Here is a 22,431-nt window from a genome sequence, read left to right as displayed (position 1 = left end):
CCCCTAGAATACAAAGTAAAAATATATTGTATTGCTCCATTGGACACATAGACAGCCTGACGTTTCGGTCCCCAGTGGGAGCCTCAGAAGATGGTCTCGCTATATTCTATTACAAGGCACTAGACTACAGACTGTGCGTGGCCATTTTGAGCTCGCTCGCTCGCTCGCTCGCTTGGTGCATGAAATTTCACTCACACCGAGACAGAAGCTGGTGTGCGTCACTGATTATACGCGCAGTCAGTGACAAGATAGGGGAGGGGGTCGCCGCATACACTCGATGTGACATCATCTCCAAGCGCCCTCTCCTTCGCCGTGTGAGTTGACCTTTGATCCGGAAGCAGTCTCTGTTCTGCCTCCATGGCAGCCAAAGGGCCGATGAGGAAACAAGATGGTGGAACGTGTTTGTGACAGCTGCTGAGCGCCCGATACCCCTACACCCGGATAGGACCCGCACTCTCCCGGTGGCTGCTTCTGCGGGTACCGGCTGTGAATATTGTCTGTTATTACAGAGGAACTGAGCCAGCCTGTGATTTAACCACCAGCCTTTTTATTGTATTATTATTATTGTTATTATTATTATTATTATTATGGTTCTAGTGGGGTTATTATAGCGCTGGTGAGATGATTTGTATTGTTTTATATTATGGCACCGATATGTGATTGTTGTAATCAGAGTGTTCCTATTGGCCCTGCATGTGATTCTCACTTTACCTCTCTCCCTCCCCCCCCCTCCTCCCTGTTTAATGTGACAGACAGGACCCTAAATACACCGTCTGACCAGGGCAGATATGGATGACTTCAGCTCTATCAGCCTCCTGTCCCTGGCCATGCTGGTGGGATGTTATGTGGCAGGAATCATCCCGCTGGCTGTGAATTTCTCTGAGGTAGTATAATATATGTAATTTCTGTGTAAGCTCCTGCGTGTTGACAGTCTCCCTTCCACATTCATGTGTTATCCTCACTCCACCTCTTGCATTCAGACTGACTTTATGCAGCACTGCACAGTGAGATTTAGACCAACCCTGTCCCTGCAGGGCATGAAGTGACTTCCCTGAGCTCGTGAAAGCTTCTCCCTTTTGCAGTATGAGAATGGGCTTTACACCCTCAGGGTTTGAAGACAGTTGGGCATGTCAGACATTCAAGCCATCCAATCCGTGTCACTCATTTGACCCTTCAAAGTTTTTGGCACAATTGTCAACACTGATATATTTTAAACATTACAAAGAAACATTCTTCTTTTCAATATGAAGCTCCTATTCTATGATTTGAGCTTGGTGTATAGACCCAAACCTATGGCTTCAGTAATGAGTTTGGACACGGTTCTGGCATTTGTGCAGTTTCCCTGTCTTATCTTATAAATATTTTGGGAATTGCATGGAATTGTGCAGCACTTCTTGTTGCAGTAAGAATGTGACTGGTAAGATAGGTGTGTACATGAATGATCCCCAAAAAGCCCCTATTAATATGCACACAAACTTTTACAGTATTTTAATTTTAAATGTTAATTATCAGTCGGAGGTTGGGCCTCTTGCTATATGATCCCTCTATCGTTTATGTTAGAGCCTTACACCTTGAGGCAATTTATTCCTATTGGCCTTACCTTCACTGTGTGCATATTATTAGGGACTTTTTGTGACCCTCTTTGGGGATCATTTGTGTACAGATGTATCTCTCCCTTTTATACACCTCCAAGTGAATGTTTGACGAGCTGGTAGTTTTAAAAAGTCTTAATTGATATTAAGGTTGAGTGGCAGGATCTACTGTATAGATCAAGATGGGATGTGTATGTGGACTGAGGGCATCAGATCCAGTGTGATGATCTTACATGGTCATATGTGATCACTTTAATATTTGGTCCACAAATCACTGTGCTGTTGAACAGGACAAAGCTGATCTACTGTAACTACAACTCATCTGGCAAAGGTAAACTCTCTTGGAATATTGAGATACTATACAATGGTGCCTATGTATTATATTGAGCTCATTTGGTATCAGTTTTTTGCATATGCCCTTTTTCACTTTTGTGCGCTTGAAGTCCTGGTAATTTGTTTGTGTGTGTGAGGTGAGATTAGGACAGATATTTTGATATACACACAGTATTAGACAGAATAGTGCTGAGAACCTTGTAGTGATAAGTGCTTGTGTAATTGGCATGTGCAGACTCTTGTAATGAGCTCCTTTTAAATACATAAAGATAATGGTTAGTGGCAAACCTGCAGCACTAACAGGATGACTGAATATTTAGAAGGTTTCAAACTTTAATGTAAAAATCATTTAATCCTTTGTTTAAATTAGAGCAGCCTTCTCTGTTTTTAAAGCAAAAGCTACAAATTCCTAATACTTTTTGGATGTAAAATTCTTGTTGTAGAATCATTAGATTTACCAGTGAAAAGAATGCAGTGTTCTATAACCTCACCTAAAAACTGTTCCAACTGCATGCAATCATTGTTCATTAGAGGAGCATATATATTTTAGAATTTGCTATAGTTCCTGTGCACTGCAGAAGATCCCTGGGATAGGGAAAGTTTCGGATAGGTTTGGCCATCAGATTGCATTAATAACAAAAGCATTTCAACATATTTTTCTCTTATGAAGACACAGTCTAGGAAAGTACAATGTGTGAACACCTTTTAACCTGAATACCATGTCCGATAAAAGCGATCCGTTCCTTAAAAATGTATCAGCCTGAGATACAAATTAGACACTGATTTGTTTGTCTGCGTGGTCTGCACCATGTGTCGTGCAGAAAGTTCTGGGCAATGAGCCATAAGCAGCTTCTACAATTTACCAAGGACTTTGCTCTCTTTTGAGATGTGAAAAGTATGCATCGCTCTGCAGATTATACCTGCACTGTTCCCACAGGCAGGGAATACTGTGCCTCCACATTAAGTCACGTGATAATGGCCTCCAGCACATCCCCCTCCATCACGTAACAATGTATGGGAAGCCATTCTTGTCTTTAATTACAGAACATGGATCCATCACGTCTTGATTTTAGTACTTGGCACTGACAAATGGCACCTGCAGGCTTTACACAGTGTTACCGTTTGAAAGCATCATGGGTCAGGCAACTTCTTTTTAAGATGTTATTTGTTTTTTTTCCTGCGGTAAATTTGCTGCATTTCGCCGTTTTATCCATCTCTTATGTTGTGTGATTTCAGTTAAAAATGAATTGCCTTTGGGAAAGTTGCTAAAAAGATCAGTTGACTTAAGGACGTGGCGAGTGGCGAAGTTCCTGTCGATGACTGACTGCCTGTTTTGTGCTTTGTTTTTTCTAGGAACGTTTAAAGTTGGTGACTGTTCTGGGTGCGGGTCTGCTCTGCGGAACTGCTTTGGCAGTCATTGTACCAGAAGGAGTCCATGCGCTCTATGAGGACATTCTAGAAGGTTGGAGTGATTTAATTATCTGTCTGTAAAGAAGCAGCTTCAGTCTCACAAAAAAAAAAACTATGACAAAAAACTTGACACATTATTAACTTGCATGAGTAGCACTTTTCCTCATTACTTATATCAGCTTGACCTGAAAAGTGCAACTGCTCCCAGCAGGTTATTGTGGGTCTCGCTGAAATTCTCCCTCCCCATTTTATCAGACAGTTTCTATTCTGGACATGAAGGAAAAGCTTTGTAGTTCCTTCTGTTTTTCTTGTAGAAGTGACACAATAAACGTACATGGCTGAATGTTTCATCTGTTGTCTAGCAAAACACCATGATGTGGGGGAAAGACAGAATGTTAATGAAGCAGAGACTGGACCAGAAGTCCCAGCGGCACACAAGCCTGATCACTCTGGATTACATGCTTACATTGGGGTCTCGCTAGTCCTTGGGTTTGTCTTCATGCTCTTGGTGGATCAGATTGGCAGCTCTCATATGCACTCTGCGGATGGTGAGTGTTGATAAAAGGGAAGGCAAACCTAAACTGTTCCTGTAATCTGTATGGATGTTTCCTGGACGTCTGTCTTATTTCTCTCTCACCCTGTGTTTCAGATCCAGAGGCAGCGAGAACAGCCAGCTCAAAGATCACGACCACTTTAGGACTTGTGGTCCATGCTGCAGGTGAGTGTTGCTCATATTCTAAGATCTTTACTCATGTACAGTATTAGGATGTCAAGTTTTATATGCAGAATAAAATCCATCCCAGAGGAAACTGCAGCCACTCCAGCAAAACATAAAAATACAAGTAGATCTCAACTGTGCAGCAGCATAAAAAAGAAAAGTAAGGGCCACAGCAGTCGGCACAAACATCCACCATCAATAAATCAATAAATCTTTGTTTTGTCGTTTCATAACATTTGACTATTTGTACAGTGTAAGTGTTTATGGACTAGCCAATATACCTGGGATTGCGGGAGGGGGGTGTGTGAAGGGGGGGTGGAAGGCGGGGCTGGGGGGGGTGAAAGGGGGCCGGGGGTGAAAGGTGGGGCTGGGGGGGGGGGGGTGAGAGGCAGGGACACGTGAAAGATCCCCCTCCCCCCCCCCCCCCTGCGGTTCCTCACCTCACCCGGCCGCACTCCTCCTCGGGCTACCCCTGGGGCTCTCCTCCCTCCTGCCCTCTGCCGGCTCCCGGTCTGACCCTGGGGATGACAAAGAGGAGCTAGGCCACGGTCCCACCTCCCCGCCGCCCTCCTCTTCCGGGTACCGGCCGCCCTCCTCCTCCACCTCGGAGTCCTCGGTGAGGCGGAGCGGTAACTTGACATATCGCTGAGACACACCGGTGAGGAGGTGCTGTGCCCCGCCGGCCCGTACGGCTCCCGTCCCGCTGTTGAACATGGCCTTCACGTCCTCCCACGAATGACTCGGCTCGTCCGTGGCCGCCGCGTCACCCTTCCGCAGGTGCCTCCGCCAGTTGTTGAAGTTGGCGGTGTTTGGTTGGGTGTACTTGGAGTCCGGGGCCCGGAGGGAGTGGAAGATGAACTTGTTGGGGGAGAAGTACAGGCCGCAGTAGCCGCACTTGATGCACTTGGTCCGGCTGCTGTTGTAACGGGCGGGGATGAAGCTGCCCCGGCAGCCCCACGCGCACTCATGGGCCATGTGGAAGGCGAAGTTCTCGGGCAGCTTGGGCGGCCGGTGCTCGCGGCGGAGGCGCACGCATCTCACCCCCTGGCCACGCATCTTGCTCCCCTCTGGCTGCAGGTAGGAGCCGGTGAAGGGAGAGGCGGAGAAGCGCTCTCGGGGATGGGGAGCCGGGGGAGCGGCCTGTAGGGGGGGGAGAGAGCCGGAGAGAGCGTGCTCTGGGGGGGTGGGGGGTACCGGGTTCGAGGGGGAGGGAGGAGACACACAGGAGGGGCAGACACACCGGCCAATGAGAGCCGTGGGCGGGCGGACCTACGGACCAATCAAATGGTCTACACACACTCACATACAACATTTTCAGTTTTATATAGATATTATATTATATTATACATGATTGATTTCATCCATTGTATGCTCTGGCCTGTGAGCACAGGATTAACTTGTCAGGGTCACAAATCAACACCTTCCTCCACATCTATTATAAAGAATACCATTCCTTTCAGTGGGGTATCCTGGAGATTGGTGTGCTGTTTCCTCCCTGGTGGATGATAGCTGAGAATGTCTTTGGAGTGCCCTGGCTCTGTTTGCAATGTAATAATGTCTCTGTTCTTCTTTGTATTTTGCAGCTGATGGTGTTGCTTTGGGAGCTGCAGCTTCTACTTCACAGACTAGTGTTCAGATCATCGTGTTTGTAGCCATCATGCTGCACAAGGTACACGGTCATTAACCTTCGCACCTTTTTATTTCTGACGTGCTGTGACACCTTTTTTGTAGGTGTAGGTAATTGTACTGTAGGTGTGATGTGAGGCAGGTAGGGATGCCTTATGATAGTGCAGTACGGAGCTCTGCAGACATGCTTTTTATACGAGAGGAGGGTTTCAGCCTTCATTTACCCCCCACACACACCATATCCGTCACCTTCACTTCTGAACTTCTGATAACATTTATAAAATGTTTTAACAGGAAGTAATGCATTGAGTTACCTCTTGTTTTCAAGTATGTCCTGGGCACAGAGTTATAATGACAAGTACATGGTTACATTAAATATTATGTATAACCCTGTTCATTTAAAGACATTTCATGAACAGTTACAGATAATATGATTATAGGCATATGAAACCGTTACAGACCAGATTAAAATGTGAGACAGCTTTAGTTTAGAAAGAACTTAGACCAGTGATTTGCTTTGATGGTCCCAGGTAGATTGTTCCAGACGGGAGGTGCACGATAAGAGGAGCAGCGGCCGGATACTTTGTTGAACCGTGGAACCATGAACAGTCTTTTGGAGTCAGATCTCAGATGGGTGCATGTGGTAGGGGTGAGGAGCTTGTTCAGATAGGCGGGTAGCTTGCCCAGAAAGTATTTGAAGGCAAGACAGGAAAGAGGAACTTTGCGCCTAGGTTCAAGTGATGGCCAATCTAGTTCTTTGAGCATTTCACAATGATGTGTGTTGTAGTTACATTTGAGGAAAAAGCTGCATATTGAGTTGTAGAGGGTGTCTAGTTTGCCAAGAGGAGTTTGGGGTGCTGTACTATATACGAAGTCCCCATAGTCTATCATTAGCATCTGCTGTGCAATGCACGTTCTGACCAGCGGACTTAGGAAAGATTTGTTCCTATATAGTACACCTAGTTTAGCATAGGTTTTTGATGTTAGGGTATCAATGTGCAACCCAAATGTTAAATGGGAGTCAAACTATATGCCCAGGTATTTAAAACTAGTAACGGGCTAGGATGGTGTTAGAGTTGGTTCTGATGTGAAACTCTGTCATTGGTATCTTTAGAAATGTAGCCTTGGTCCCAAATACCATTGTTACAGTCTTGTCCGTGTTTAGAAACAGTTTTGGGAAATCCAATTTTCAAGTCTCCAAAAATCAGATTGAAGAACGTGTGCATATAAAGCCGGTTCTATAGTACGTGCACGCGCGGCAGTTTTAGTTGGCTGAGGTTAGTCAGCCATTCTATAATGGTGCCGCGCACACACGGCAGGTAGAGTGGAACCGGCCGACAGAGGGCAAGATGAGAGAGAGAGAAACACTTTCTGCGTGAGTGTGTGTGTTTAAAAAAAATTATTAAAGGATTTATTTCTTTATTTGAAAACGCATTTATATACGTGTGTGTGTGTGTGTGTGTGTGTGTGTGTGTGTGTGTGTGTGTGTGTGTGTGTGTGTGTGTGTGTGTGTGCGCACACACACACAACCTTACACTCGCACACAGTATATAAGAAGATCATTGATGAAGGCTGAGAAGAGTAGGGGCCCCAGAACAGAGCCTTGCGGGACACTGCAAGTGATATCCAGGGTGTTTGAGTTAATGCCTGAGACACACATGTTGGGATCTGCCTGATGGGTAGGAATGAAACCAGTTTAAAGCATGTTTCCCTATTCCAGAGCATTGAAGTTTGTTTAGCAAGATAACATGTTCAACAGTATCAAAAGCCTTTGCAAAATCTAGGAATATTGCACCAGTGAGCTGTCCCAGTTCCATAACACACTGTATCACATTGTAAACTTTTAGGAGGGTAGTTACTGTGGAGTGTTTTTGTGGCAAAAGACAGATTGGAATTGGCTAGGGAAATTTGTCTTGGTATAATAATTGCTTAATTGGGAGTGGACACATTTTCCCATGACTTTGGATAGTATTGGGAGACGAGAGATTGGCCTGTAGTTTGGGACAGTGTTTTTGTCCCCACTTTGGAAGATTGGGACAACTCTGGCAGTTTTCCAGGTCTTAGGGATATGGCCTGCAGACTGGATAGAGTTGATTTAGGGAAGCAATTGGTTTGGCAATGGCTGTGGCACCAAATCTTAGGAAATTATATGGCAGTAATTCACATCCACATTGGCTGCTTAGTTTTAATTTGAGGAGCGCTTGTGTAATCTCCTCATCGGATACTGGGACAAATTGAAAATTGTGGGCAGTGTTGGGAGGGGGTGGGGCTATCTGGGTACTCACAGGATGAGATTCATGGTTGTTGTTCGGGTTGCATTTCGCTAATAAGTTAGTTGCACACCCCACAAAGTAATCATTGAAAGCATTTGCAATGTCAATGGGGTTTATCAGAGTAATATCCCCCTTAGTGATATTACTTGGCTGTTGATGACTAAAAGGCTGGAATATATTGTTGATAACCTTCCAGAAGTTAGTTGGGTTTGATGTATTCTGTCTGAAGATTGTCAGAATAATATTGGGCTTGTTTGCCTTGTGCATATATTCCGCAGGCATCTGTAGTTATTAAGATCCTTGGTAGTGCCAGTTACTTTGTAGCTTTTCCTCAAGGCATCCCTAAAATGGTAGAGCCCTATAAGGTTGGTTGTAACCCATGAAAGGTGGGCCCCTGTACTCTTATTCTGCATAGTGGAGTATGGGTATCAGAGTTTTAAGAATTCTGATTGGAAATAATCGAGCGCAGAATCGGGGTCAGTATCAAGTCGATTCTGTACCAAGGGCAGTTGGTAATATCAGCCAGAATTGTTGTGGGTTAAACTTTAAAATGTTCTAGTGAGTAGAACTTTAGGGCTTTATTGGGGTGGTCTGATTTCCCTTACACAGTACACTATTGCATGGTCACTGAAAATGTCAGGTAGGATACCAGATGATTGGATTCTGCAGGGAGTAGAGGAGAGAATCCAGTCTAGCAAGAAATGTTTGTGAGATTTCATGTTTGTCCGTGTGGGTTGGGAAATTAGTTGGGTTTGGTTAAGTGACTTGAGTTGTATCTGGATTGTGTTGTTTTTAGAGTCAAGCCAGTTGTAGTTGAAATCCCCCAAGAATTAACAGCTCACTCTTCTCGTTTAGAGAGGAAATTGAGCCAAGAAACTGGGTGATATCAGTCAAGGATTTGTAGACTGGTGGTAGATGCCAGCAATAAGAATGTACCAGAGTAAATTGTAAGGTGTCTGCAATATGAAATAACACCCCTTCTTCTCTCTTTGACCTGTCTCTGCTAGAAATTGAGTATCCCTGAATGCCGATATTTGCATTGAGGGTTTTAGGGGTTAGCCATGTTTCTGTGAGAATGATAGCTTTAAGTTTATGCATAAGGCACCATGCCCTTAGTTCATCCAGTATGGACGACAGTCTTTTTTTTTTTTTTTTTCCCCAAAGGGGTATGGGACAGAGTTGAAAAGGGAGGGCCTGGGTTAAGTTCAATATCACCTGCTACAAAGAGTAACAGTATAAATAGAAATTTGAGGTGGAGTTTGCAAGTTGTAAATTGGTAATGTTTGCTATTAGAGTGAGTAGTGGTAGTGGTTGGTATACTGGTTTAGTGGAACGTGTAGTTGAGCTCTGTTGCAGTGAATGACTGTTAAGCTGTATAGCAGCACATGCTGTGCATCGTTTTCTTTTTCTGCTGGTGAGTAATTCTTCTTGTTCACTGCAGGCACCGGCAGCGTTTGGTCTGGTGTCTTTCCTCATGCATGCTGGGCTGGAGCGCAATCGCATCCGGAAGCATTTGCTGGTCTTTGCCTTGGCAGCTCCTGTAATGTCGATGCTGACGTATGTGGGACTAAGCAAGGTGAGGCGGGGGATGAAATAAACACTGCAGGAGATGGGTTGTCAGAGAGTCTAACCAATACCCATACCTATTACATCAGTTAAAGGTGTAAGGTCAGGACTATGTCCTAATTTATCTTTCTTTTAAATGTTATGATGAACTAGCAATGTACACAACTGTAGGCTACAGTATCAGCATCATGTAATATTCAGGCAGGGCACAATGCAGCTATACAGAGAGGTAAATTCAGGGAGCTCTGATTGACTTCTCCATGTGCCTCATCTTCTTGTCTCCCTCTTATAGAGCAGTAAAGAGGCCCTCTCTGAGGTGAACGCTACTGGAGTTGCCATGCTGTTCTCTGCCGGGACATTCCTGTACGTAGCCACGGTGCACGTGCTCCCGGAGGTTGGAGGAATGGGACACAGCCACAAACTGGAAGCCGGTGCCGGGAAGGGACTGAGCCGCGTGGAGGTGGCGGCCTTGGTTTTGGGATGTCTTATCCCGCTAGTTTTATCCATAGGACATCAACACTGAAATGTGGGAAGAAGATACGGTGACACATCAGGGTCCAGAGCTTCTCATTAGACAGGGAAGATCCCTGGACTGTTCTAATGAGTCCTTTTTTTTTGTATTCTTACTCATCTGTAGTGTAGTCAGAAAAGACTTAATCAAATCCAAAAATTCTGGTGGGATGGTTTTAATTGCCGCATAGTTCATTCAATGGCAGCCAAACTCTAAATCTGTGTGTAAGTCTGCAGTTTTTAATCTGTTTGCTGTTTTAATTATGTTTCCATTGCCTTCCGCCTCAGGAAAATGAAATTGAAGTGCTAACACATGGATGATAGATTGACCTTACTGACTTTTCATGTTATTGTGGTTGCTTCTCCTGGGGACAGTGGGGTATCTTGTTTATGTACAGAAGTATTTCTTTCTGTTTTGGCTGGATATTCATAACAGTTGATGGCTAAAATAATTTTAGAAAGGTCAATGGGAGTTGAGCAGCTGGTCAGTTGTGGGTCCAAAACAGGAGCAATGTTTCTAGCCCCAGCTCAATGAACTCCTCTTCCTTGTAGCATGTATGTGTGTTTGTTAACCCATTGGGAATAAGACGTTAACCCTATGAGTGTAGGCGACTTAAATCTGACCTGGGTTTAGAGAGGAGCTTTGCAAAGCTTTTTAGAGTTCAGTTATAAAAAGATTTCATTAGGTCATTAGGGTCATGAATAATTCAGATTTAGTTGGCGATTAAACCAACGTTTAATTTCCCCAGGGCTCTGATTCCTGTTTGTTGGAATTCTTGAGTATCTGACTACAACCACGTGAGTTAATGGAGACAGCAAGAAATAACCGGATGGGCTGTCTGAAACAGGACTAGGGTAAAACGGAAGTCCCAGTGGGCAGCTGAGATCGGCAGGAAGTGTAAGACCATAAATATCTCTTCAGCACCCTTTTATTTAACGTCCAATAAAGTGGACCTGCATCTTTACGTGTCATTTGCAGCAGGTGTGTAGTGGAAGGGAGCAAAATTATTTCTTCAAAGTACAGGTCTCCTCTTAGAGATACAACTCTACTCACACGTTCATAATGCAATTCTCCATTTAATGTGACAGCCAAGAGCAGTAGAAAGACAACGTTTCAGGTCCCATGTGGACCTTTCATCAGGTGATGGAAGGTCCATATGGGACCTGAAACGTTGTCTTTACACGGTTCCTGGCTGTCACATTAAATGGAGAATTGCATTATGAACGTGTGAGTAGAGTTGTATCTCTAAGAGGAGACCTGTACTTTAATTGTTGGTCTACATTGTGTTGGCTGCACAAGCAGGTTTCTCCTCGCCTGAAACTGTTTCCCCGCGCCTGAAACTGTTTCCCCGCACTTTGAAATTGTAGTAGAAGTGAGCTGCCACATTTTCCCATTTTGTGATGGCTAATCAGAATTGACATTGTGATAACGCTCCTGCTCCTCACATCGTGCTGGGCTTTACTACAAGTGCAGCATATTAATCATTGCCCTGCTTTGTGATTTCATAGCAACACAGAAACTTGGAAGTGATACACAGCCAAAGCTTGTTCAAGGCTCCTTACAGCAGTGTTTACATTACCAGCGAAGTCTTGTGACAGAAGAGTTGGGCAATACACTGATATGATGGTTATATTTGTAATAAAATAATTGATATTGCCATTTATTATTGTGATATTACTGTCCATCACCTTTGCAAATCATTGACATTTTAGGGACAGGTAGTGGACCTGCAGTGTATGGCTTCGTCCAGGCTGAGAGCTCGAACGCGCGATCAAAACAATGAAAGTAAATTGTAGGATCCATGCTGCGCGAGCGTGCAGAGGCGCGATGCCTGCTGAGACAAATATTTTTGTATTTGTTGTGCTTGCCCTGCTCATTTAGGCGGTTCAGCCAATGAGGGCGAACCACTCACGTGATGTCTCCGGCTCTCCCCCCTACGCTCGCAACTTGCTGGCTAGGAAATGCCCGATCAACATGAGCGCCTAACGGCGCTCGAGCGCCAGCACGCTCACTTCTACCCTGGACGAGGCCTAAGGCCGCGCTCATAGTCCTTGCTACGGCGACGCTGCGGTCGCTGAAAAAATCGAATTGAGTTCCAGCGATCGCGACAAAGCAGTCGATCCAACTATAAGCGCACGCGACATATTCAATAAATTTGTTTTGACGCAATGTCGCGTCCCAGGACTATAAGCGCGGCCTAAGATGCTGCAGCCCCGTAGCGAGCAGATCTAGCAATGTAAAAGGGATCTCCGCAACCATCTTTTACTCTCCACCGCTCTGGGATGGCTGCACCCAAGACCCCAGAGGATTGTTTTTCCCCATTCCTCTAATTCCTTCCCTTCCCCATTTCTGATGGTCAATGATGGGCAGAAGTAGCATGTATTATGTTTTTAAAATGAAATTTATTTAAAAACACATTCAATTTGTAATAAATGTTAAAACTTAAATACCTTCTAAATGATGTATTTTTAACATTTAATAAAGTTAATGTCTTTTTTTTTTTTTTTTTTAACCAAGGAAACAGATATTTATTGGGACAAATATCATTATCACAGTAAATTTCTTAATATTGTTATTGCCGAGGATTACTGTTCTGTGTTTGGGTGAGTGTCTTCTGCCTCATCCTGCTGCAAGAAAATGCATAAAAGGCCCCTCTGCCACTGAAGCCGTTAAACTAATTTCACATCATTTCAGTTGATGTTCATTTCAGTTACATTTGGCTTAGAAAGATTCTGCCGCAAATGCCAAATTCTTGTAGACCTGTCACTGGGAGACCTCGCTTCCAGGCACTCAGATGTGCAAATTTGCTCAGCTTCTGAGCTACTTCAGGCATTGTCTGCTGGTGTCACTCCAGAGGTAAGCTCCTGTCACCCCCTTCGGCCCAGCTACGGGAGAGATTTCTTGTGGCAGTTTGTCCCAGTGCTTGCAGTGGCAGATCTAGTCAGAGACTTGTTGAGGATTTCCTTCCCTGGCAGACATAAGTGGTATATGTAGCTTCTTGTTATTCCTACTCCACATATGCATAAAGATATCTGTCATCATGCTGCTGAGAACACTGGTGTATTGGCTTTTCACTTCCCTCTGGCTGAGCACATAGGTGTAGGATGGAGGCTTTGTTTATGTAGCATTAGAATCTGAGTTGCAGCTTAGGCTTGTTATATAGTAGGCGCTGGTGCAGGCTCGCACATGCACGTGGCGCGCGTGTTTTGTTGTAAGCGGTGGTGTGCGTGGCTAGGGGACGTGGCTATAAACGTCACAGCGATAGCCGTGCTGTGATTGGCTTGGAAGAGTCGCGTGGCAGCAGCGCTAAAATATAATTTTCATGTATTTGCTGTGATCTGCCGTGCCACAGCTCACTGCCGCGCGTGCGGCTGAAGTATAGAACGCCAGGCCTGCACACAGCCAATTCCAATTGACCCGCGCGCATTATATTACACACATTAGAGGCAGTCCACGCGGCACTTAAAAAAAAGAAGTGTTAATATATGCAGCCTTTGATTACCTTTTATTGAAAACCAATTGCCTAAGCTGCCAATCAATTAGTTCTCCTATGATCGATCAGCAAAGATCCTGCTTCCAAGGGTTTACTAAATGGCCGCCTTTCAGTTTCAATCAGTCCTTCAGTCAGTGTAACTCAGCAGCTACAATGTATCCTGATATTACTAAGGTAACATTATTTATTGTTACAGTTTACAGCTCAAACTCCTGGGAATATTGGCAACAAATGATCGCAAACAGGAAAGTGTTACAAAGATCTGGCACAGCTTGGAAGGTGGGCTAAAGCCTGCTATAGAAATCAAAAGATAGTAAAATAAACTCATTAAATATGACATTGAGTTGAATACATTTTTTTTTATTTAATAGGACAGAGCTGATTTATTTTAAAAAATACACACGTGGCATAATGCTTCAGTTGCTCCTTTAAGCTGTGTGTATAAAGTAATGGGACAGCACACAACTAGGGGTTTTTCTTTACAGTGGGCTTTAAGTATGTGTTGGCTTTAATACTTCAGTATGTGCCTTGATCAACTACCCATACAGGAGTAACATGGCTTCGGGGTACAATGTTACTTGCTTTTAGTTGCCTTTTATTACTTAGGCTTCCGTAGTCCTCACCTTTTTATCTTGAATCCCAGGCTAGAATTGTTGGCACAACTGTTTTTAGTACTTGTAATTAGCAGCAGTTTCTTTATAAGACATGTTTTATCTGCCTGACTTGGTTAGTCCCTGAAGAACCCAAGCTCCACTTTTTTTTTTAAAAGCAGGACAAGGGCTTTAATGTTGTATGGGGAGGAGGTGTTAAAACGTGTTTCCTCAGCCACTTGCCCTTCTTGGTTTCTCTGTCAGATACTGTGAAATGAGTGAATTCTCATGAATCCGTGTGTACAGTGCCACAGATCTGACCAGCGTGCAGTATTGACTGTTTCAGCTGTTGGTCATTGTCATGCCACGATGAAGGGTAAATACATTCAGACTGTTATATAAAATGGGTAATTTTTATTTAGTGGGTGTGATGTCCATTGGTTGATGAAATGTCAGAAATAGTACATCATTACTAAATAACCCTCTGGATGGGAACTCTTGGGATTATTTTTTGCAGGGTGTAAACTCATTATGGAGCTATGGAATTTTTGTTCTTTGGTAGTCTAGCTCAATCGCCATCTGATCAGTGACACCAAAACTACTTTTCTTCCCCTCCATTCCCCCTCAGAGCTGGTCTCTTTGGGTTGTGGACACTGCAGTTTTCATTTGATCACAGAACCCAATGACTTCTGCTTGTGGGCTTTGAACCAGGAGCTCTGCATCATATACCTACAGGGACATCCAGTAAGCATTATGCTGAAGCTTCTCTCTTGCAGAACTGATGTATGTATGTAAATTACAAAAAAATATTCTTATCTCCTACATGGTTAAATCACATCACTGCAAGGACAGGAATAACAGCAACGTATCATCAGTCCCTATGGTAATAGTTGAGCAACAGCAGAAGAGTGATTCCCTCTATGAACTAGTGAAAAAAAATCTGTGGCAGAAACCAAATGACAATACATGGAATAACTTAATGAATATAAATAGTATTCTGCTAAATGAATGATCAAATTTAAATTAAGCATTTAAGATCCCACTCAGAATTTAAGCCATCGGGCTGGAGTGTTTTGAGCGTGAAGATCCAAAATGCCTCTCTTTGGTAGAGTATTGTGGTCCTGTCACTGCCATGTTTGGGAATAGGAATATGTTCTAAGGCTGTACATTTAAATGAGTATAGGGAACCCAACTGAATACCCACAAGATGTTTGGACACAGGGCCACTGGTGTCCTTTCTTGAAATTAATCTTAGATGTTCCAAAACTCGCATTTTTGAGTAAGCTAGTAGTGAGTCCCACATGTTTGTTGCAACCACAAGTTAGTAAATACACTACGTAACTGGTTTGGCAAGATATGAAAGATTTAATAGTGAATTTCCTTGTTTTGCTGCTATTTTCAAAATCTGTGTTTTCTGTAAATAGGGACAAACCCTAAAATGGCCACATCTACATTAGCCTTTTAGATGTGGAAATAGCCTCCTATTCTGACTTAATTTATCCTAGGATGTTACATACTAATAAACCATGTTACCTAGTGTTTGTGACTTAGTAAAAACTACTCTAGGATCAGAAAATACTAAGTTGCGTATGAGTGGATCTACAGAAAGGATGTTTCTTGACTATTAAAACTATGGCAGAGGCTTGATTGCTGTATCGTGTTATGATATAGGAGGATGCTGAGTAGAGACATTAGAGACAGTGTTGTTAGTACTCCTTCCAGCGGTCCTGTCCAGCTGATAGGGCATAGTCTAAGGCCTCAGACAACTTTTCTCTTTAAATCATCTTTGCAAAAAACGACATTTGAGATCCTTTGATCTAATCAAAAAGTCATCCAGAGGAGCAATTTTAACGTAAACGTAAAAACTGCCCTTGAGGGATACCCCTGGCAACTCTTGGCATGTAGCAAAGACAGTGGACATTTTCCACAGAAACAGATATAGCCTCACTTCTGACATTTTTTAACTCAGCCTATCTAAAATTGATATACTTACTTACCAAATTAGGGTAACTGCATGTAATTTGAGGCCTTTCCTGGCTTTCTCCCAAATATAGGAAACATTTTTTGACAGGGCTTTTTTGCTCATATATGTCTTGCATATAATGTATACCCTGTTCACTTATGTAACTGTATTTGTAACCATGTATTATTTGTTATCTTAACTCTGTGCCCAGGGCATACTTGAAAATGAGAGGTAACTCTCAATGTATTCTTCCTGGTAACACATTTTATAAATCAATAAATAGGGCAGGGGTATGCAAACTGGGGGGGCGTGAGATTTTCAAGAGGAGGCCCCGCACTCTCTCCCAAAGCATTTCAATTAAATGCCAGGGAGCACGCACGATGCCTTTGTAACTCACTTACCTGGTCTCCGGCGTCTTCTGGTGACACGTCGTCATGGCAATGCGGTATCACATGACGTTGTGATGTCAGAAAATGCCAGCGATCAGGTAAGGAGGAGCAAGGGGGGAGAGCAAGAAGGGTGGCGCAGACTTAAACGTTTGCACACCCTTGCCCTAGTGCACCGACCTTCACTTTTACTGACTATCCAGGGTTGAGTGGGTATCACGCTCCCATTTCAGTTTGTCAATAAAAATACCAAACATAAAACTATAAATATTACAGTCGGGAAAGCACTGTGCTAAAACCCCTGCTCCTGTCACACCCCCCTTCAACTGCCATGGCCGCATAGTGGACTCTTGCTGATGTTTTGTGCCCGATTAGACGGAAGGCCCGTTTGGGGGATGCAAGGGCCCAAACATCAGGCTGTGTGAGTGGTTGTCAACAGACCTGGGAGAGAAAAAAAAAAAAAAAAAAACTACCACCATATAAAAGACAGGTCAGCAAGAGGGAATGCTGTCCCTCCTCCCTCCCCTCTCCCCATTTTCTCTCACGCCCCTCTCTCTTACGTTTTGCTTTCTTACCCTCTCATCCCTCTCTCTCACCCTCCCCCCCCATCTCTCATCCTTGCTCCTCTGTCTGCAGACCATCATCACATTATTCTGCAACTTTGCACCACGTATGGGAAGCACAGCTAAACAAAGCCAAATATATTGTCACGGGAGACAAGGACTAACACACCAGAGATCAATTCGCCAGACAGAAACACAGAGTTAATAAAATTAATTTATTGGAAAAAGGAATATTCACAACTACGTACAGTAAATCAACACACACACAACTGGGAAACGGGTATTTTATAAACCTAGGTGCAGGGATCTCCCTAAAGAGATTTCCCCTATTCTGTCTTCCTGCAATGTCCACTGCAGCTTGTCCCAGTTGCCTCCATTTCCAGCTTCTCCTATCTGCTCCAACTAAAACACTCTGAGCTCACAGCTAACAAAGAGCTTATCTTATCTCACCCCCCTTCCCCCAGGTGTTTGTAATGTGACCCAACCCCTGATTGGTGGGGGAGGGGGTGGGGGGTGGGAGAGATGCAATAACAAGTCAATTTACATGCAAAAAGTTATTTGGGAAGATCACCACCATTTGGCCACATTCTAGCTGAAAACAAAATTAACTCCTGGTCCCTGAAGTGCTGGAACCAGGCAACATTTTATTTTTTTGCGTACTCACACTCACTCTCTCTCACACACACTCTCACACTCTCTCTCTCACTCTCTCTCTCACACTCTCTCACACACTCTCTCTCTCACACTCTCTCACACACTCTCTCACACACTCTCTCACACTCACACTCACTCTCTCTCACACACACTCTCACACTCTCTCTCTCACTCTCTCTCTCACACACACACTCTCTCTCTCTCTCTCTCACTCTCTCACTCTCTCACTCTCTCACTCTCTCACTCTCTCACTCTCTCACTCTCACACTCTCTCTCTCTACAGATGTATTATTGACAGGTAGGGGTAATGAAGGGCTTGACCTTTATTAAAAGCAGTCACATTTATCCTTACCGTCACATATATAAACTGGGAGAACCCAGAATACTTTAACAGAGCAGCAAATGTACCCCTTTTATATTGGTATTAAGGGTTTTCATGATATCTGTTTGTGCACTATTTTATAAGTTATATTCACTGTAGATCACTGTTGGTGTCCAATTTGTGCAGTGCACATATACATATGAAGAAAGAATGTACCCCTTTTGTGGTAGACACGACGCTAATTTAGTTATATACACTTAAGAATTTTCACAGATTTCACTTGTATATTTAAATACTCCGCATTCACATAAGGAGTCAATAGAAGAAAGAAATGTGAAAAATAAGGTGCACCTACTAAGGAGTATATTAATAAGTGATAAATATAAAGGTGATAAATACACAATATAGTGATAAGTGATATTAAGCTAATTGTGCTCTTGAAACATAAAGTAAGTGCTCAGTAATAATGGTGGGGACAAATGCAGCTTCAAAACCCTTTTGAGGAGGGTCCAGGTTCTCTTCTATGGAATGGTGGGCAGTAGAATTGGGGAGCGCAGATATCACCAAAAATAAAACATAAAAACACAAAATGGAGCAGATGGTCTGGAATCTGGGTTTCATTTGCTAGAGATGATCTATGAGGTGGGAACTCGCATGTCATTGGCAGATTAAAGCAGTTCCAAAAACTCTGGTGAGCTGATGTAGGGCTGAAGTGTGGGATGATAAAATCTGGTCTGAGGGGTCTAATATCTGATCCTCAATGATATGGTATTCTCAAAGTAAACAGAGGAGACATACCATAGTGCGATCTGTATCAAAAACGTATTTATACATAGAAGGTATAAATGCGCACTTACATAAATCATATGAGTGTTGGCATGTAGAACTAAAGGTGGGATCAGCAATCTGATCTCTGCTGCCGAGCGCTGTCTTCCATGACCCGGCGTCTCTGTCTGCAACGCCCCCGGACTTCTGGATTCGTCACTTCTGGCGATGGAACGCATGTGAGGATTTCACGGACAGGCACTAGCTGATGACAGGCAGGCAGAAAGGAAGTAGCAATGGCGACTCTACGTGTTTCGCACAGGATTGGTTTCGGCAGGAGATTCATGACTCTCTGTCCTCCATTCACCGAAAGTGACGAATCCGGAAGTCCGGGGGCGTTGCAGACAGAGACGCCGGGTCATGGAAGACAGCGCTCGGCAGCAGAGATCAGATTGCTGATCCCACCTTTAGTTCTACATGCCAACACTCATATGATTTATGTAAGTGCGCATTTATACCTTCTATGTATAAATAAGTTTTTGATACAGATCGCACTATGGTATGTCTCCTCTGTTTACTTTGAGAATACCATATCATTGAGGATCAGATATTAGACCCCTCAGACCAGATTTTATCATCCCACACTTCACCCCTACATCAGCTCACCACAGAGTTTTTGGAACTGCTTTAATCTGCCAATGACATGTGAGTTCCCACCTTATAGATCATCTCTAGCAAATGAACCCCAGATTCCAGACCATCTGCTCTTTTTTGTGTTTTTATGTTTATTTTTGGCGATATCTGCCCAATTCTGCTGACCACCATTCACATAAGCAGTGCCTGGTTGATGTCTTTGTTTTCGATCCTATAACCTGAGGATACACCTATTGTAGAAACATATTTTCACTCTTGGCTTTAAAAGAAATATTTGTTCAAAATTATGGATTTTACTACACAGATTGAGGTATTTTTACTAAAAAATTAAGAACGAAGGATTTAGATTCCATGTTTAGAAAAATATCCCCCTAACATCCACCCCCCCCCCCCCCAACCCAACTGGGACCAGCTGTGCGACAGGACCAAACTCCATACTATCTAACAGCCCCTAACAACCACATCCACATCCCCAACCTTAATGGGATCAGCTGTGAGAGTGAACCATACTCCATCCCACAACGAGCAGCCACTTTACCTCGTTTCAGCATTGCCAATGTGCTTGTTTTTCCTTCTTTGTATGTCATTCTGTTTATGTAATTTATATCACTCTGTACCCCCACTGTACCGCGATGCAGGCTATGTTGGCGGTTTACATATAGACGCTAATAATAAAATGCCAAAGACGCAATTCTTGCCATTTTCGGGGTGAAACTCCTCATAGACTCCGATGGGGATTTTCAGCCTAAAAAATTGTCTGAGCGGCTGCTTGAGCAAATATAAATCTCTCTGCAGGCTGTGACACATTTTATGGGCGCAATGTTGTGTAATGAGTTGCACAGAATTTGTAAGGGTCAGTCCCTCATATGACCAGCCTGAATTTATAGCAGTGATATTTTTATAGGTTGAAACGAATTGATTGATGTTTAAAAAACCAATCAGACAAGTGTAACTGAAATATATTGGTCTTTTTTAAGTTAACCCTGACAAGGTTTGTAAACATTGGAACTTCCCTACTCAGCAGCTCCATTGGAACTAAAAACAAAGGAACATTTCAGACTTCCCCGATGATATTAAAATACTCAAGATTTGTGAGATTACTTAACAATCATATCCATTTATAACCTATTAAATGTATCACTATCATTAGTTGTCACTGGGACTGCAGCTTTCAGTCTGTGATATAACTGGATTAAAGTACATTAATTGACTGTTTGTTATAATCAGAAAAGTGAAAACAACCCAAAATCAGCCCCTCTCCCTGCACTTTTCCCTAGGTTATGTGCATGTGGAGACCCTCCCTGTAAAGTGTGTAACATTGTAATGTGTGTGACCAATCACAGCCTGCTAACAATCCAGATCTCTCTGAAACCTAAATGGCCACAAGAGATAGAATGAACCCACTGAGACAGCGGTTCGACGTCCCAGTGCTTAGGACAGGCCTGCACAACACGCGGCCCGCCTCCACTCATTGTGCGGCCCGCGGCGGCTTTCCCCGTCCTCCCTCCTGAACCTGCTCCCCCCCGCGAGCCCGCTTGCCCCCTCCTCTCCCGCCCACGAGCTGCTCTCCCCCCCTCCTCTCCCGGCTGCGAGCCGCTTCCCCTACCCCTCCTCTCCCAGCCGGGAGCTGCTCACCCCCTCCTCTCTTTCCCGCGAGCCCGATCCCCCCTCCTCGAACCTGCTCTCAGGACTGCACGAGTGTGTGAGTCCTGCATGCTCTGCCGCCGTGAGGTGCCGCTGGGGGGGAGGTGAGGTGCAAGAGTGGGGGAGGTGAGGTGCAGGGGGGGAGGTGAGGTGCATGGGAGTGATGTGAGGTGCAGGGGGGGGAGGTGGGGTGCAGGGGGGGAGGTGAGGTGCATGGGAGTGATGTGAGGTGCAGGGGGGGGAGGGTGGGGTGCAGGGGGGAGGAGAGGTGCAGGGGGGGAGGTGAGGTGCAGGGGGGGAGGTGAGGTGCAGGGGGGGAGGTGAGGTGCAGGGGGGGAGGTGAGGTGCAAGGGGGAGGTGAAGTGCAGGGGGGAGGTGAGGTGCAGGGGAGTGAATGAGGTGAAGTGCAGGTGAGGTGCAGAGGGGGGAGGTGAGGTGCAGAGGGGGGCGGTGAGGTGTAGAGGGGGGGGCGGTGAGGTGCAGAGGGGGGCGGTGAGGTGCAGGAGGGGAGGTGTAGTGGGGTGAGGTGAGGTGCAGGGGGGGGAGGTGAGGTCAGGGAGTGAGGTGAGGTGCAGGGGGGAGGTGAGGTGCAGGGGGGGAGGTGAGGTGCAGGGAGGGAGGTGAGGTGCAGGGGGGGAGTTGAGGTGCAGGGGGGGAGTTGAGGTGCAGGGGGGGGAGTTGAGGTGCAGGGGGGGAGTTGAGGTGCAGGGGGGGTGAGGTGCAGGAGGGGGAAGTGAGGTGCAGAGGGGGGGGAGGTGAGGTGCAGAGAGGGGGAGGTGAGGTGCAGGGGGCAGGTGTAGTGGGGTGATGTGAGGTGCAGGGGAGTGATGTGAGGTGCAGAGGGGGGGAGGTGAGGTGCAGAGGGCAGGTGTAGTTGGGTGATGTGATGTGCAGGGGAGTGATGTGAGGTGCAGTGAGGGGAGGTGAGGTGCAGTGAGGGGAGGTGAGGTGCAGAGGGGGAGGTGAGGTGCAGAGGGGGGAGGTGAGGTGCAGGGGGGGAGGTGTAGTGGGGTGATGTGATGTGAGGTGCAGGGGAGTGATGTGAGGGGAGGTTCAGGTGAGTGAGGTGAGGTGCAGGGGGGAGGTGAGGTGCAGGGGGGAGGTGTAGTGGGGTGATGTGAGGTGAGGTGCAGGGGGGAGGTGGAGTAGGGTGAGGTGAGGTGTAGGGGGGAGGTGATGTGAGGTGAAGTGCAGGGGGGGAGGTCAGGTGCAGGGGAGTGAGTGAGGTGAGGTACAGGGGGGAGGTGTAGTGGGGTGATGTGAGGTGCAGGGGGGAGTGAGGTGAGGTGCAGGGGTGGAGGTGTAGTGGGGTGATGTGAGGTGCAGGAGGGTGATGTGAGGTGCAGGGGGGAGAGTGAGGTGAGGTGC

At 45.1% G+C, this 22,431-nt stretch overlaps 1 protein-coding gene across 1 annotated transcript; it reads left to right on the top strand.

The window, feature by feature from the left end:
• The first annotated feature begins 317 nt into the window (after positions 1–317).
• SLC39A9 (solute carrier family 39 member 9) lies at positions 318–11,097 on the top strand. Its single transcript, XM_075613276.1, has 8 exons — positions 318–477; positions 753–884; positions 3,279–3,387; positions 3,698–3,883; positions 3,985–4,053; positions 5,637–5,722; positions 9,394–9,528; positions 9,811–11,097. Exons 2-8 carry the CDS (start codon positions 789–791, stop codon positions 10,039–10,041), a joined length of 912 nt encoding a protein of 303 aa, XP_075469391.1. The 5' UTR covers positions 318–477; positions 753–788; the 3' UTR covers positions 10,042–11,097.
• Positions 11,098–22,431: the final 11,334 nt, after the last annotated feature.

This window comes from Ascaphus truei, chromosome 9 (assembly GCF_040206685.1).
Source record: "Ascaphus truei isolate aAscTru1 chromosome 9, aAscTru1.hap1, whole genome shotgun sequence".
NCBI lineage: Eukaryota > Metazoa > Chordata > Amphibia > Anura > Ascaphidae > Ascaphus > Ascaphus truei.
This window is presented reverse-complemented; position numbering and strand designations above follow the sequence as displayed.